At 39.5% G+C, this 13451-nt stretch overlaps 1 protein-coding gene across 4 annotated transcripts in view; it reads right to left on the reverse strand.

The window, feature by feature from the left end:
- Nucleotides 1-9: 9 nt before the first annotated feature.
- The window catches only part of Mpp1 (MAGUK p55 scaffold protein 1), a 29624-nt gene continuing 16182 nt past the window's right edge, over nt 10-13451 (reverse strand). For 2 of the 4 annotated variants that reach the window (XM_050124949.1, XM_050124952.1), the window contains 7 exons: nt 12656-12724; nt 7322-7518; nt 5698-5804; nt 5118-5198; nt 4468-4548; nt 1556-1758; nt 10-1301 (listed from right to left, as the gene is read on the reverse strand). In XM_050124949.1, coding sequence (XP_049980906.1) covers nt 1170-1301; nt 1556-1758; nt 4468-4548; nt 5118-5198; nt 5698-5804; nt 7322-7518; nt 12656-12724 — 870 coding nt within the window. In that variant the 3' untranslated portion in view covers nt 10-1169. Of the gene's footprint in view, nt 1302-1555; nt 1759-2229; nt 3182-4467; nt 4549-5117; nt 5199-5697; nt 5805-7321; nt 7519-12655; nt 12725-13451 lie in introns of those variants that run through there. The other 2 variants (XM_050124950.1, XM_050124953.1) reach the window with 2 other exon arrangements.

Raw genomic sequence — 13451 nt, forward strand, 5'->3', positions numbered from 1 at the left:
AGACACGGTTTCTCGGTGTAACAGTCCTTGCTATCCTGGAACTTGCTCTGTAGACTAGGCCAACCAAGATCCACCTGCCTCTGCCTCCCAAACTGGGATTAAAGGCATGCACCACCACCACCTGGCTAAAACAGTTCTTTATGTTGTGACCTCTAAACATCAAATTATTTTCATTGATAGTGTTTGCCAAAGATGTTGTGGCCCACAGGTTGAGAACAACTGTACTAAAGGATCCCAAATTACTCCTAATTATAAATAGAGCCCTCTGAAAGGCCAGTAGCAACCTAGCATAGGCTTCATTAGCACCATCCACTTAAGCCTCATCCCTTTGTACATGGAAAAGCCATTTTTAACAACTACTGACTTGTAACCCTAGGATAAGGACAAAGATTATTGACAATAGGCTTCTAGCTCCAATGTTTAGCGTTAGTAAAAATGTATAGAGAAATACATGCCATGGTAGTGGTGGTGGGGATACTTTTAACATCAGAGTGAAATACCCAAGTACAGAATTAGAAAGGAATGAATGATAAGAAACTACTAACCTGGTGGAAACAAGAACTAAGGACAGCCAGAAAATTCATACACAAGCAACACAAACAGCTGTTTTGTTCGTTTGACAGTCTCAATATATATGTTCTGACTTTGAACTCTAGCCCAGGCTGGCCTCAAACTCTTGGTAGTCCAGACTGGCCTTGAGCTTTAACTTAACTAAGGCGCTGGACTCTTGATCCTCCTTTTATCCCTCCTCAAATGGTGGAATTGTGACTCTCAATAGTAAGAAAATAATCTCTTACAGTAAAACAAAGTGAACTGCCACACTTATAAAATATAGGCAAAAAAATTTAAAATGTAATGAATGACATGCTATAGAGGTTTCTTATTTTGTTTTCGGTATAATGACATGCTATAGAGGAAAGCAAACAGCCACTCTTGCAGACTCCTTTCCCTTTGTAGCCATACTGTACCCCATGGTGGTTCTGGTGCCACACTTGTCCTTCATAGCTCCCTCTGCTCTGTCATGAGTCTCATCAGATTCAAGATTTACTTAACTGTCCATCTTAGTTATAACATCTGTATTATCTAGGACAATGACGGCGTGACTTGTTTAATTACTATCTCTTGAATGAAGTATGCATGCCCTTTTGTCTTAACCTTGGAGGAAACAGCTAACCACGATCTAGAAGGAGTGAACCTCCACCCACCTTGCATGACCCATTTCCCACCTGAGTGCCCTGATCAGTAGGTTCGATGAACACAATGAAAGGTGAAAGCTCAGCTGTCCGAACAATCTTCAGGGTCTAGGAAATGAAGGAAAAAAAGAAACAACAAACCCAGCTGTCTGTTAAAGTGTATTCTTTCTAATAAAGCATTACCAATCCCCAATACCACTTAGCATTGTTTCCAGTTACTACTGTTTTTGCATCAGGCTGGCTCCATTAAAAATTTAGGAAGCAAACCTGAACTTCCAAGTTTCCAGGAGCTCTACTTTTCATCGCCCCTCCTCCCATTATATGGGTGAACCCACTGTTCTTGCCTTTGTGTGCCTACCCACCTGGGGCTCAATGTCAAGGATGGCAATCTTGTCCTGCTTATGAATCTGGTGCACTGTTTCGAATTTAGTGCCAAACATGTTGCCCTGATAGCTGCCAAACTCCAAGAACTCGTTGGCAGAGATGTTCCTTGTCATTTCCTCTGTTGAGATGAAGTGATATTCCTTTCCATCTTCTTCATTCTTCCTTGGTGGCCGTGTTGTATCTGTGTACAAGGACTCTCTTGATTCTTGCCATCTCTTAATGGCTTGGCCCAAAGTGTCTGTATGGAAACCCTACCCATGTTTGGGGCAGATAATATAATAGATGTTCTTCCCATGAACTCCTGAAGGGCTGATGTTAGGATGTAGTACAGACAAGAAAATCCTTCCACCCAGAATATATTTAAAATTCAAGAGACAGCCCCAGGCAGAATATTTACATCATTCTTCCCACATAAAGCCAACGAACCCAGGAATACTGAAACTTAGAAATGAAAGCTAAAACTTAATATAAATCTACAGGCTGTGGTAGAGAATTTCTGGAAATCTGGTTTCTTTAGAAAAATAGTTTATATGTGTGTGTGCACATGTATGTTATGCCCATGAAGGCCAGAATAAGGCATATGGTGAACTATGCCTGGGCAGGGTGAAGCCAGAGGAAACTCTGGTGGAGGTCCGTAGCGGTCCTGACGTGCAAATCGGTCGTCCGACCTGGGTATAGGGGCGAAAGACTAATCGAACCATCTAGTAGCTGGTTCCCTCCGAAGTTTCCCTCAGGATAGCTGGCGCTCTCGCAGAACACAGTTTTATCCGGTAAAGCGAATGATTAGAGGTCTTGGGGCCGAAACGATGTCAACCTATTCTCAAACTTTAAATGGGTAAGAAGCCCGACTCACTGGCGTGGAGCCGGGCGCGTGGAATGCAAGTGCCTAGTGGGCCACTTTTGGCGCTGTGGGATGAACTGAACGCCTTAAATCTGTACCTTAGATCTGCAGGTACAGGTGTTTGTAAAATGCCTAATGTTGGGTTCTGGGAAGCAAACTCTGGTCTTCTGCAAGAAAAGCAAGCACTCAGTCACAGAGCTATCTCTCCAGCCCTGTTTCTGTTTTATGACATGGAAAGAAGAACACATTGGTTTGATTTAAACATTTTGTTAAAATGTTAGGGCTGGCAATTTCTCAGTAGGTAAAAGCACTTGCCACAGAAAGCTTATGACCTGAGTTCGACTCCAGGAACCACGTACGGTGGAAGGAAAGAACAGATAATTAGATAGACAGTAGAGGGCACTGAGAAATCATTTATAAAGTAATACATGTAAAAGTTCTTGCTTAGTATTTTTTCTTTTTGGTTTTTCAAGAGAGGTTTCTCTGTGTACCTCTTGCTGTCCTGAAACTCATGTCCTAGACCAGGGTGGCCTTGAACTTAGAGATACACCTGCCTCTGCCTCCCCAGTGCTGAGATTTAAGGCACATTCTACCATGCATGAGGGGGGCAGCCTGTATATGGCAGTTGTGTTGAACTTGTCCATATTGGGTTTCATGGTCTAAGTTGATAAGGATGACTGACCTCTCTTCCTCAAGAGGGCACCAGATCTCATTACAGATGGTTGTGAGCCACCATGTGGTTGCTGGGAATTGAACTCAGGACCTTTGGAAGAGCAGGTAGGGCTGTTAACCGCTGAGCCATCTCTTTAGCCCCCATTCACAGTCTTAATTTTGTGCCATGGAACAATGGTCTGTACCCTGTCACTTGTGTTTTAAATAAATGCTGACTGGCCAGTAGTCAGGTAGGAAGTATAGGTGGGGTGACCAGGCAGGAAGTAGAGGCAGGGCAATTCCGGGAAGAGGAAAGAGGCAGTCTGCAGTCATCATCCAGACACAGAGGTAGGAAGATGTGACTGCCTCACCAAAAATTTACCAAGCCACGTGGCCTACACAGACAAGAATAATGGCCTAATAAAAGGTATCAGAATTAATAAGAAGCCTGAGCTAATAGACTAACCAGTTTATAATTAATGTAGGCTTCTGTGTATTTACTTGGGACTAAACAGAGTGGGACCTGGTGGGACAGAAACCTCTGTCAACAATTTTTTTTCCAGTCAGGGTTTCTCTGTGTAGCTTTGGAACTTGTCTTTCAAGTTGCTCTGTAGACCAGGCTGGCCTTGAATGAATTCACAGAGATCCGCCTGCCTCTGCTTCCTGAGAGTTGGAATTAAAGGTGTGTGCCACCACTGCCCGGCAATAATTTTTAAAAAAATGTTGTTTACTACAGGTACTGTTATATGGAATAAGAGAAGAAAACAAGTTATTTTGTTATTTCAAGCAATTATAAGTACACACTGGTGTGTGTGAGAGAGAGAGAGATAGAGAGATGCCATGATGTGCATATGAAAGTTAGAGGACAACCTGTAGGAGCCAGTTCTCTCCTACCATGTGGGATCTAGGGATCTAATTCATGTTTTTAGGGTTAGCAGTCCTCTCCCCAGCCTGCTCATAAGTACATGTTTGTTTCTAATTTTTTAGGTTTTTTTTTGTGTGTGTGTGTTGGCGCATATGTTCATATATAAAGGAGATGTTGGGTAACATTTCTCAGGAGCTGTACACCTCTTTTCTTTTTAAGATAGGGTCTTCTCATTGGCTTTGAGCACAGTCAAGAAAGCTACAGATCTTCTATCTCCACTTCCATGGGTTCAAAGTACATGCCACCATGCCAGGCTTTTCAATGTGGATTCCAAAGACTGTAATCATGACCTCACATTTTCCAAGAACTTTTCTCCCCATTCCCTAAAATTTCAGTGCTCATTATTAAACATTAAAAAAAAACAGGACCATAAGACATTTCAGAAGAATACTGATGCTAAATTCAGTAATATGATATTGCTGCCTGTCTCTTAGGCATAATGTTCCCCTGTAAGGCACCTGAGAAATACTTACATGGGACAGGGTATACAAACTTCTCTGGATTCTGGCTGAGCAGAGCATTCTTAATATGGCTGCGACCTACCCCACTGGCTCCTGTGTGAGGATAAAGAAAACCTTCCATCACTTTCATCTAAAAACATTTGTGGGAACAATACAGGGAATGGGAGATGGATTTCTATATCCCAGTGCTCAGAGTGGCTACAAGATGAAAATAGTTTGATGTTACAACAGTCCTTAGAGCTATCAAGAAGATTTGAGGCCACCTTGTAGCTCCAATTCCTTAGTATCTATTTACATGAGGAGAAGTCTTTCTAAGGCTCAAAAGTTAACATGTAGAACATAATTGCTATTTCCACAGAGGAACCAGCTACTGTGTAGCTTTTTGTTTATTTTGTAAGCCAACCAAATAGGTGGACAAATATAGCAAACCTAATCTAAAAGAATTAGATGCTAAGTAGAAAAATTTGTAATGAGAATTGGATCCAAATAGATTACTTGTAAGATCCAGAAACTTATTTATAATACATGAAGTTGAAGTATCCAAAAGACCACACTTCATTTTTTTCCTCACTGCCTTTCTTGAAGAAGGGTGGACACATAATACAGGATTGGAAATAAGGACAGAATTGTGCTCTTGAATTAGCAAAGCTGTGAAAAGATACCGATTAGAACCAGGGTCTTCCTCTTGAATGCAGGGAGTCGGACAACTTCCTCATAGGAAACAACATCCAACTGGTCAAAAACTAGAGACAAAGAAAATCAAACCATATTAATTTTCAGAGGTGGAGTGGTAAAGCACTGGCTGGGGTTAAGGAGCTGACACCTGATCCAGCAAGGAGATATAGTTGAGTGTGGTGGTGCAGGACTGCAATCCTAGCACTGAGGCCTTGGCTTCAAAAAAGAAAAAAAAATAAAGGGAGAGAGACCATGCATGAAATTAGGGGTGTTTGCTAGGAGGGATGTTGGATATTTCTATGTGATAAGGAAGTATGATAGATAATAAAACAAATCAGAAAGTGGACAGACTACTAGCCTTCCAGAATAGGCATTGGCATTGTCTTTCTGACTGCAGTGAGTTTGTGAAGATGAAATGTATAAGGGAAAACCAAAAGAAATGGAATACTTTCTATATACTAAACATTCCATTGCATACTGCATCCTCACCTTTTTCCTTCTGGTTAAAGAGGTGGAGAAACATTCATGCTACTGGGACCTTGGAGGAAGGAGCCACAGAAAACTTACTTGAACTGTGCTTAGCCAGATACTTGTCTTTATACTTCTTCTTCTTCCCAAAGGGACTGCAGCTTGGAGCTTCATTTGGAGCAGACTGAGCCACACTTGCCACTCTCCTGTGAGAAACAAATGACCAAAGCTCAGTAGGTACTCAGTATAAAAGTATGTGACAGATTAGAATACCTACCTTCTTTTCTGTAGTTAAGTTTTGAGACTGACCTACTTCTTTGACTCTGTAACGTTTTTCAGGCAGAGATGGCCTCACCCACTTCTTTTCCTTTCTTCTCCGCAATTTTATGTGGTCACCCAGGTACTTGGCAGTGGAAAAAAATAATCCCTCCCCCTCTTATTGCAGCCTATTCTTCCACCTTTGAGTTGAGAGCTGGAAAATCAGGCTGACACTCACTTCACCATAAAGAAATATACAACTCTAATCTATAAATGAAGCACAGGTATGCATATATTACCACATACATGGCTAAAGCAATAACTTTAGTAAGAATACCACCTATCACTGTGTAATTTATGCTGATGTTTCTATGCATTATCTTTTGTTTTGAGACAGGGTCTATGTAGCCCAGGTGGCACTGAACCTGCCTCAGCCTTGAGCATTCTGAATTACAGGCCTGAGCTATGATACCTGATCCTCACTTTAAAAAAAAAAATACCTGTTATAGCCTACTAACTTGATTCATGCCTCATTAATAAGTCATGAGCCACAGCTTCACCTTGTGTCCTCTTGGGTCTTTCTCAAGTTACCTGCCTTTCCTGATCTTCCAATGCTCATTACCAGGTGTTAGCTCTGAAAATGGCCCAGAAGACACAGACAGCATACTCGAGGCTTTGACTAATATTTTCAAGGTCTGCACTGTATTTCCTCTGTTGCTCTAACATTAAAATTTATTTCTACAAAACATATCCCGTGTTTTGGTGCTATTTATCATCACTGGAAATGGGATCAATAGAATTCTGGCTTAAAACTAAAGGTCTATAGTATGTTTGCAGAGCTGACCCTTTTGGTATTGGATAGATAACTGGATAGGTTGTACTCATGTATTTAGGAATGTGTGTGTGTGTGTGTGTGTGTGTGTGAAAAGAGGCCATGAATTTCAAAAAGTATAAAGAGGGATATATGAGAGGTTTGGAAGGAAGAAAGGAAAGGGAGAAATTATGTAATTATAGTATAATCTCAAAAAAAAGAAATAATTAGGTCTGAACTAATAATCTTTGAGGTTGTAATGTTATTTTCCACAGGCAGTGGATATGGATTTTTCTACCACTCTAATGGTTATGTGGGGCTGCCTTGCACTAAGTGAGCAATCTGACTGGAGGACAAGAATCTGTATAAAGGACACATACTTAAAATGTGCCGGTTTTAGAAGTTTTCTTAAAACAGTACTGAGTGGTTGAAGATATGCAGGAAGCAGGGGGAGGGCTCTATAACTAGTTCCTTTGCCTGCAATAAATGGCCATAAAATGAACCATATCAACTCCTGTGAACCATTCCTTATCCATTACATAAAGCAAACTAGGACATATGTTTAGGAAAAATGAAAAATATACACAAAACAGATTTCTGAAGCTAAGCAATTAGTTACAGCAGGGGCTTTCCACCAGCACAAATGTAGCTCACCATTCCTGCAGCTCAGGAGAAGGGATCAATCCTGCAGACTCCTTGGAAGAGCCTTCCACCCGCCCCTGCCACCAGTTGCTGTCATCTTTGTTGATAATCTGGATAATGTCTCCAGTAACAAACTTCAGTCCTGCCTCCTTACAAGGGATAAGATTGTCCTTTTTGGGATCATAGTCGAACTGTGCTCTCATGAACATCTGTAAAAGAAGGCAAAGAATACCTCAGGAAAAACACCAGTGGCTAGAGAGTATATACATAAAAAGTCCCACTGTAAGGAAATGGGAAATGAGCAGGAATGAGGCAAGAATGGTAGCAGAGACTCAAACATGTGCAGCTTGGATGTTCCTAACTACTTACTGTTGTGTTTGGAAAAGAACCCAAACTGATTCTTTTAATAAGAAAGTATCTTCCATGAAATGCCAGCTATTGAATCACAGTTGTCCATCTCAGAGTACAGATCTGCTACCATCCATCTGAAATGGATCTGTTTCCTTGACAAGATACTCTTATAAATATGGTAAAGTTGATAAACCCTTTTCTAGAGGACAGTCTAGCAATATAAATGTGTTTATCATCTTCAAACGTTGACATTTTTTCCCTACCTTGATTACTATGCATTTATCTTACATAAAACGAGCTGCTTGTAATGATTATGTAGATAAGCATGTGTATCACAGCATTATTTCTAAGAGTGAAGTATTAGAAACAATTTAATTTCCTAAGACATACTATTTATTCATGATAAATGGTTAAGTATCTGCTGAGTATATTACCACACAAAAACTCAACTTGTAAAATATCTAATGTCCTTGGCAATCCTGCTGACTCTATGAAATAAGAACATTATTAAACAAAATAACACCCAGAATGGTCAAAAATTTAAAAAAGTCATAGAAAAAAGTGACTAGAAGAACTTATATTAGAATTTAATACTGATTTTCTTGGTTAGTTTTTAATGATCAACTTGACATAACCTAGAGTAATCTGGGAAGAGGGAACCTTAATTGAAGAATAGCTTCAGAGTGGCCTGTGGCCATGTCTGTTACAAATTGTGTTGACTGATGACTTGATATGGGAGGAGCCAGACCATTATGGGCAGCATCATCCCAGCATCATCATATGGGCAAGAGGGCTAGTGTAAGAAAGCCAGGAGAGAGCAATCAAGAGAGCAAGCTAGTAAATGGCATTCCTCTGTGTTCCAGCCTCAGATTCCAGCTTTGAGTTTCAACCCTAGCTGGATACATTGTGACCTTGAAATGTAAGCTGAAATAAACCCTTTCCTCCCAAGTTGTTTTAAGTCAGAATGTTCTGTTATAGCAATAGAAAGCAAACTTGGACAATGGTTATCTGTGGTAATAACATTAAGGAGCATAAATAAAGCTCAAACAAATAATGAAAGAAATAACGAGCAGAAAGAATTTAAATAGAAAACACCATTGAGAAAACCTAAAAGGGTCAACTGGCTCTTTGAAAAGATTAATGAAATTAAGAACAGGAAGGTTACAGTTTACTAGTAAAAAAGCCACATATAATAGCCCACTCCTTTAATTCTAGCAGGTGGACTCTGTGAGTTCAAGACCAGCTTAGTCTACATAGTGAGTTCCAGGACAGCCAGAGCTACATTGTAAGACTCTGTTTCAAAAAACCAAAGAAAAAACCAATTTACTAGTAAAGCTCTTAAAGATATTTAAAAGGTTTTAATAGGATATTGTGATAATCAAGCATGACTGCCCACAGATGGTGGCACATAGGTGAATCTCAGAAACTTGCTGGCCATTCAGCCTAACTGAAATTGTGAGAGACCCTATTTCAAGGGAATAAGTCATTGAGCGGCAAAGAAGAATACCCAACGTCCTCCACTGTCTCTGAGAGTACACACAACTCTACACACATGTGTATATGTATACACACACTCAAAATGTAATCTTATGAACAATTTCCCATCAATACATTTGACAAGATCCTATGGTTCTTCTCTGGTCAAATTTTGAAAGAGCTTAAGAAATAAGTTATTCTTACCAAAATACAAATAGCAGGGAACTTTAAGCCTCCAAACTCATAACCATAATACCCAAATCTAACAAAAATCTTCTAGTTTCTCTGAGGATCAAGAATATAAAAATCCAAAATGAAATAGTACATCAAACACAGCAATTTATTATAAGGATATGAAGTCACAATCAAACAGGATCTCATTCAGCAACACAAAGTTTGTGACATTAACATAAAATGGAGAAAAATCATATGATCTTGTCACTAGTAACACACAAAGAAAGAAACCAGAAGGTAGCTCCTTGAATCTAATGAATACCTTCAAAAACCTTATAGCTCGGGGCTGGAGGGATGGTTAAGATGGCAAGTACTGCTCTTGCAGAGGACCTGAGTGTGACTCCCAGCACCCATATTAGGTGGCTCACAACTAGCTTCAGGGAAATCTTCTGGCCTCTATAAGCCCCTGCACTCATATGCACATACACACAGACACATAATTAAAATAATAAAAATAAACTAATAAACCTACAGTCAACATACTTTACAATGAAATACTAAAAGATTTCTCTTCTATACTGAGAAATAAAGAAAATATTACACCATCATCACTTCTACTGGGATTTTATAAAGATGTCTCCTTTCTCCAAAATGATATGGAGATTTAATGCAGCGATAAATACATAGACCAACTACACAAAATATGCCTACATATATGACTTATGATAAAAGTGATGGGGCATATATCATATGAACAGGATGTTTACTTCAATTAATAGTATTGAGTCTACTGATATCCATATGGAAAAATTGAAACCTTGACCTCTTACTTTACAATAACCTACACAAAAATCAATTTAATTCTACATGGGTTTAGAAAAAAATATAGAAGTGTGTCCTTTTGACCTTGTAAGCAAAAAGAAAATTAAACAAACATAAAGTGCTGATTATATGAGGGAAAAAGGTAGCTATTTTGATTTCATTAGTCAATTAGAATCTTCTTTAGTCATTAATGGTACCATGAAGAAAATTAAAAAGGAGCATATTTGAGATACACATGACAAAGGACTCTTCACTTCAGAAAATATGAGGGACTCCTACAATTTGGTAAGAAAAAATTCAAGCTTTGCCAAACAAGTATATTTAAGTGGCAAAAAAATATAAATAGTAAAGGAAGCATTTCCCAATTATCAGAGAAATACAATGAGAATTATGACATAATATTCCCCAGATAATGGCCAAACAAACAAAACCAGACAATTCTAAATTTTGGTGAAAAATATGGAAGAAACAGAAGTGTCATACAAGTATATCTGAGAATATAATATGGAACAACTACTTTCAAAGACTGCTGGGCAATATCTTCTAAAATGAAAACATACCTGTGCCTTAAAACCCATCAATTCTATCCCCCAAAGTAAAGGTATAAAGCACACATCCAACAAAGTTCATAGCAAAAAAAGCTGGAAACCTAAAAGCTCAGTAGTATCAGAATGGATGAGTAACTGCAGCACATTTATACAATGAATCAGAGAAACTGAATCATATATTGCTACAAGTAACCTGGATGATTAATTTAAATACAATTCTGAATAAATGCAATGGCATTCAAAAGAATTCCTACAATGTAGTTCAATTTATATAAATTTCAAAATGAAGTAAAACTCTTCTCTTATGTTATAACTCAGGGTTGTGGTAATAAGGTGTCATAGATGCTGGACATATTCTGCTGTGGGACAATGCTCTTGTACCCTGTAAAGATTTGTCATTTTTATTGGTTTAATAAAATGCTGATTGGCCAGTAGAGAGACAGGAAGTATAGGCAGGATGAACAGACTAGAAGAATTCTAAGAGGAGGAAAGGCTCAGTCTGTAGCTGTTATCCAGAAGCAGAGAAAGCAAGATGAGAAAGCCTCACTGATAAAAGGTACCAAGCCACGTGGCTAACATAGACAAGAATTATGGGTTAATTTAAGTTGTAAGAACTACTTAAATAATATGGTTGAGCTAAGAGGCAGAACAGTTTATAATTAATATAAGCCTATGTGTGTTTTGCTGTGACTGAAAGGCTGCAGGACTGTGCAGGACAGAAACTTCCATCTACAATATTCTGAATTTTGAATTGGCTCAATTTATGTGTTCAGTTTATGAATACATACAAGTTTTATACTTGTGATCTATTCACTTTGTTACATGTATGTACATAAACAACAAAACTTCAATTTAAAAGTTTAAGACTGTACTATCATACTACAAGTAACCTATGATAGAAATTTCAGGTTTGATATTTTATTTATTTTTATTTGTTTTTACTTATGTGTACACATGTGCAGTTGCCTGCGGAGACCAGAAGATCAGATCCCCTAGAGCTAGAGTTATAGACAGACTACTGTGAGGTACCTGATGTGGGTACTATGAACCAAACTCAGGTCCTCGACCATCTCTCCAACCTGAGATATTTTTAAAAACCAAACCTTTTGCACATCCATTTTCCAAGGTCCTGTCCCATCTATTCCTCAACTACTAATAACCTGTTCCTATCACCTCCACCATTGTCTTCTTCCTCAAAGAAAAAGGAATAAAGTGCTGAGTGTTGAGTTGATGTAGTGCTTACCTTCCAAGGATCAAACTCAGTTTGATCCTCAGAACTCACATTAAAAAATTAAGCTTAGTGTCATACACTTTTATGGGGTTCAGTGGAACTCTGTCTCAAAAAAAGGGAAACTAGTGAGATATCTCAGTTGATAAAGTGACTACCACACAACCATGAGGACCTAAGTTTAGATTCCCAGAGTCCACTCAAAAGGCCAGGCACGATGATGTGCTCCCTGTAATTCCAGTACTAGGGGAAGAGGGTTAGGGAAGAGACATGTGAATACCTGAAGCTCATTGGCCAACCATTCTATCCAAATTAGTAAATTTCAGGTTCCCTGCTTCAAAAAAATAAAGGTGAAGTGAGGTAAAGAAAACATATTTAATATCAACCTCTAGCCTCCACTCTCATATACACACACATGTATTCATGCACACACACACTCATAGGACACCCCCTACATATAGACAAAGATGAATGACACCTGAGGAATAACACCCAAGGTTGTCCTCTGCCATCCACACATGTGCACTGGACAGAAATGAACAAGCATACAGAAATAAGAAAGAAAAGAAAAGAAAAAAGAAAAAGAGATGAGCTCTTATATTTTAGTTGAGAGAATGCATAATAGGATTCTACACCAAGCGGATAAACACCTGTAAGAGACTCAGAACTTAGTTATAGAATTGTGTCACTTTTAATAAAATCTCAAAGAACACAAAACAGCACAACAGAGAAAATTGTATTACATACCTGTAGTGCAGGAAGACGACTCTGCTGATTAGGAATTACTTTTAATGAGATCATTCCTTTGGTTTCCTTCTATTTAAAGAAAAAAGAAAAATGAATACAAAATGGAACAACTACTTTCAAAGGGGAGGATGGGGGAGCTTGGGGGAATGGGACGGTTGGGATAAAGGAAGGGTGGACACGGAAGCAGAGAAATATATATCCTAATTAAGGGAGCCACCTTAGGGTTGGCAAGAGACTTGACTCTAGAGGGGTTCCCAGGTGTCCAAGGAGATGTCCCCAGCTATGTCCTTGGGCAGCTGAGAAGAGGGAGCCTGAAATGGTCCTTTCCTATAGCCACACTGATGAATATCTTGCATATCACCATAGAACCTTCATCTGGAGATGGATGGAGATAGAGACAGAGACCCACATTGGAGCACCGGACTGAGTTCCCAAGGTCCCAATGAGGAGCGGATGGAGGGAGAACACGAGCAAGGATGTCAGGACCACGAGGGGTACACCCACCCACTGAGACAGTGGGGCTGATCTATTGAGAGCTCACCAAGGCCAGCTGGACTGGGACTGAAAAAGCATGGGATAAAACTGGACTCTCTGATCATGGCGAACAATGAGGGCTGATGAGAAGCCAAGGACAATGACACGGGGTTTTGATCCTACTTCATGTGCTGGCTTGGTGGGAGCCTAACCAGTTTGGATGTTCACCTTCCTAGACCAGGATGGAGGGGGGAGGACCTTGGACTTTCCACAGGGCAGGGAACCCTGACTGCTCTTTGGACTGGAGAGGGAGGGGGAGAGG

Source organism: Alexandromys fortis, unplaced genomic scaffold (genome assembly GCF_014885135.2).
Source record: "Alexandromys fortis isolate MF-2015 unplaced genomic scaffold, M_Fortis_MF-2015_v1.1 scaffold_225, whole genome shotgun sequence".
NCBI classification, from domain to species: Eukaryota; Metazoa; Chordata; class Mammalia; order Rodentia; family Cricetidae; genus Alexandromys; species Alexandromys fortis.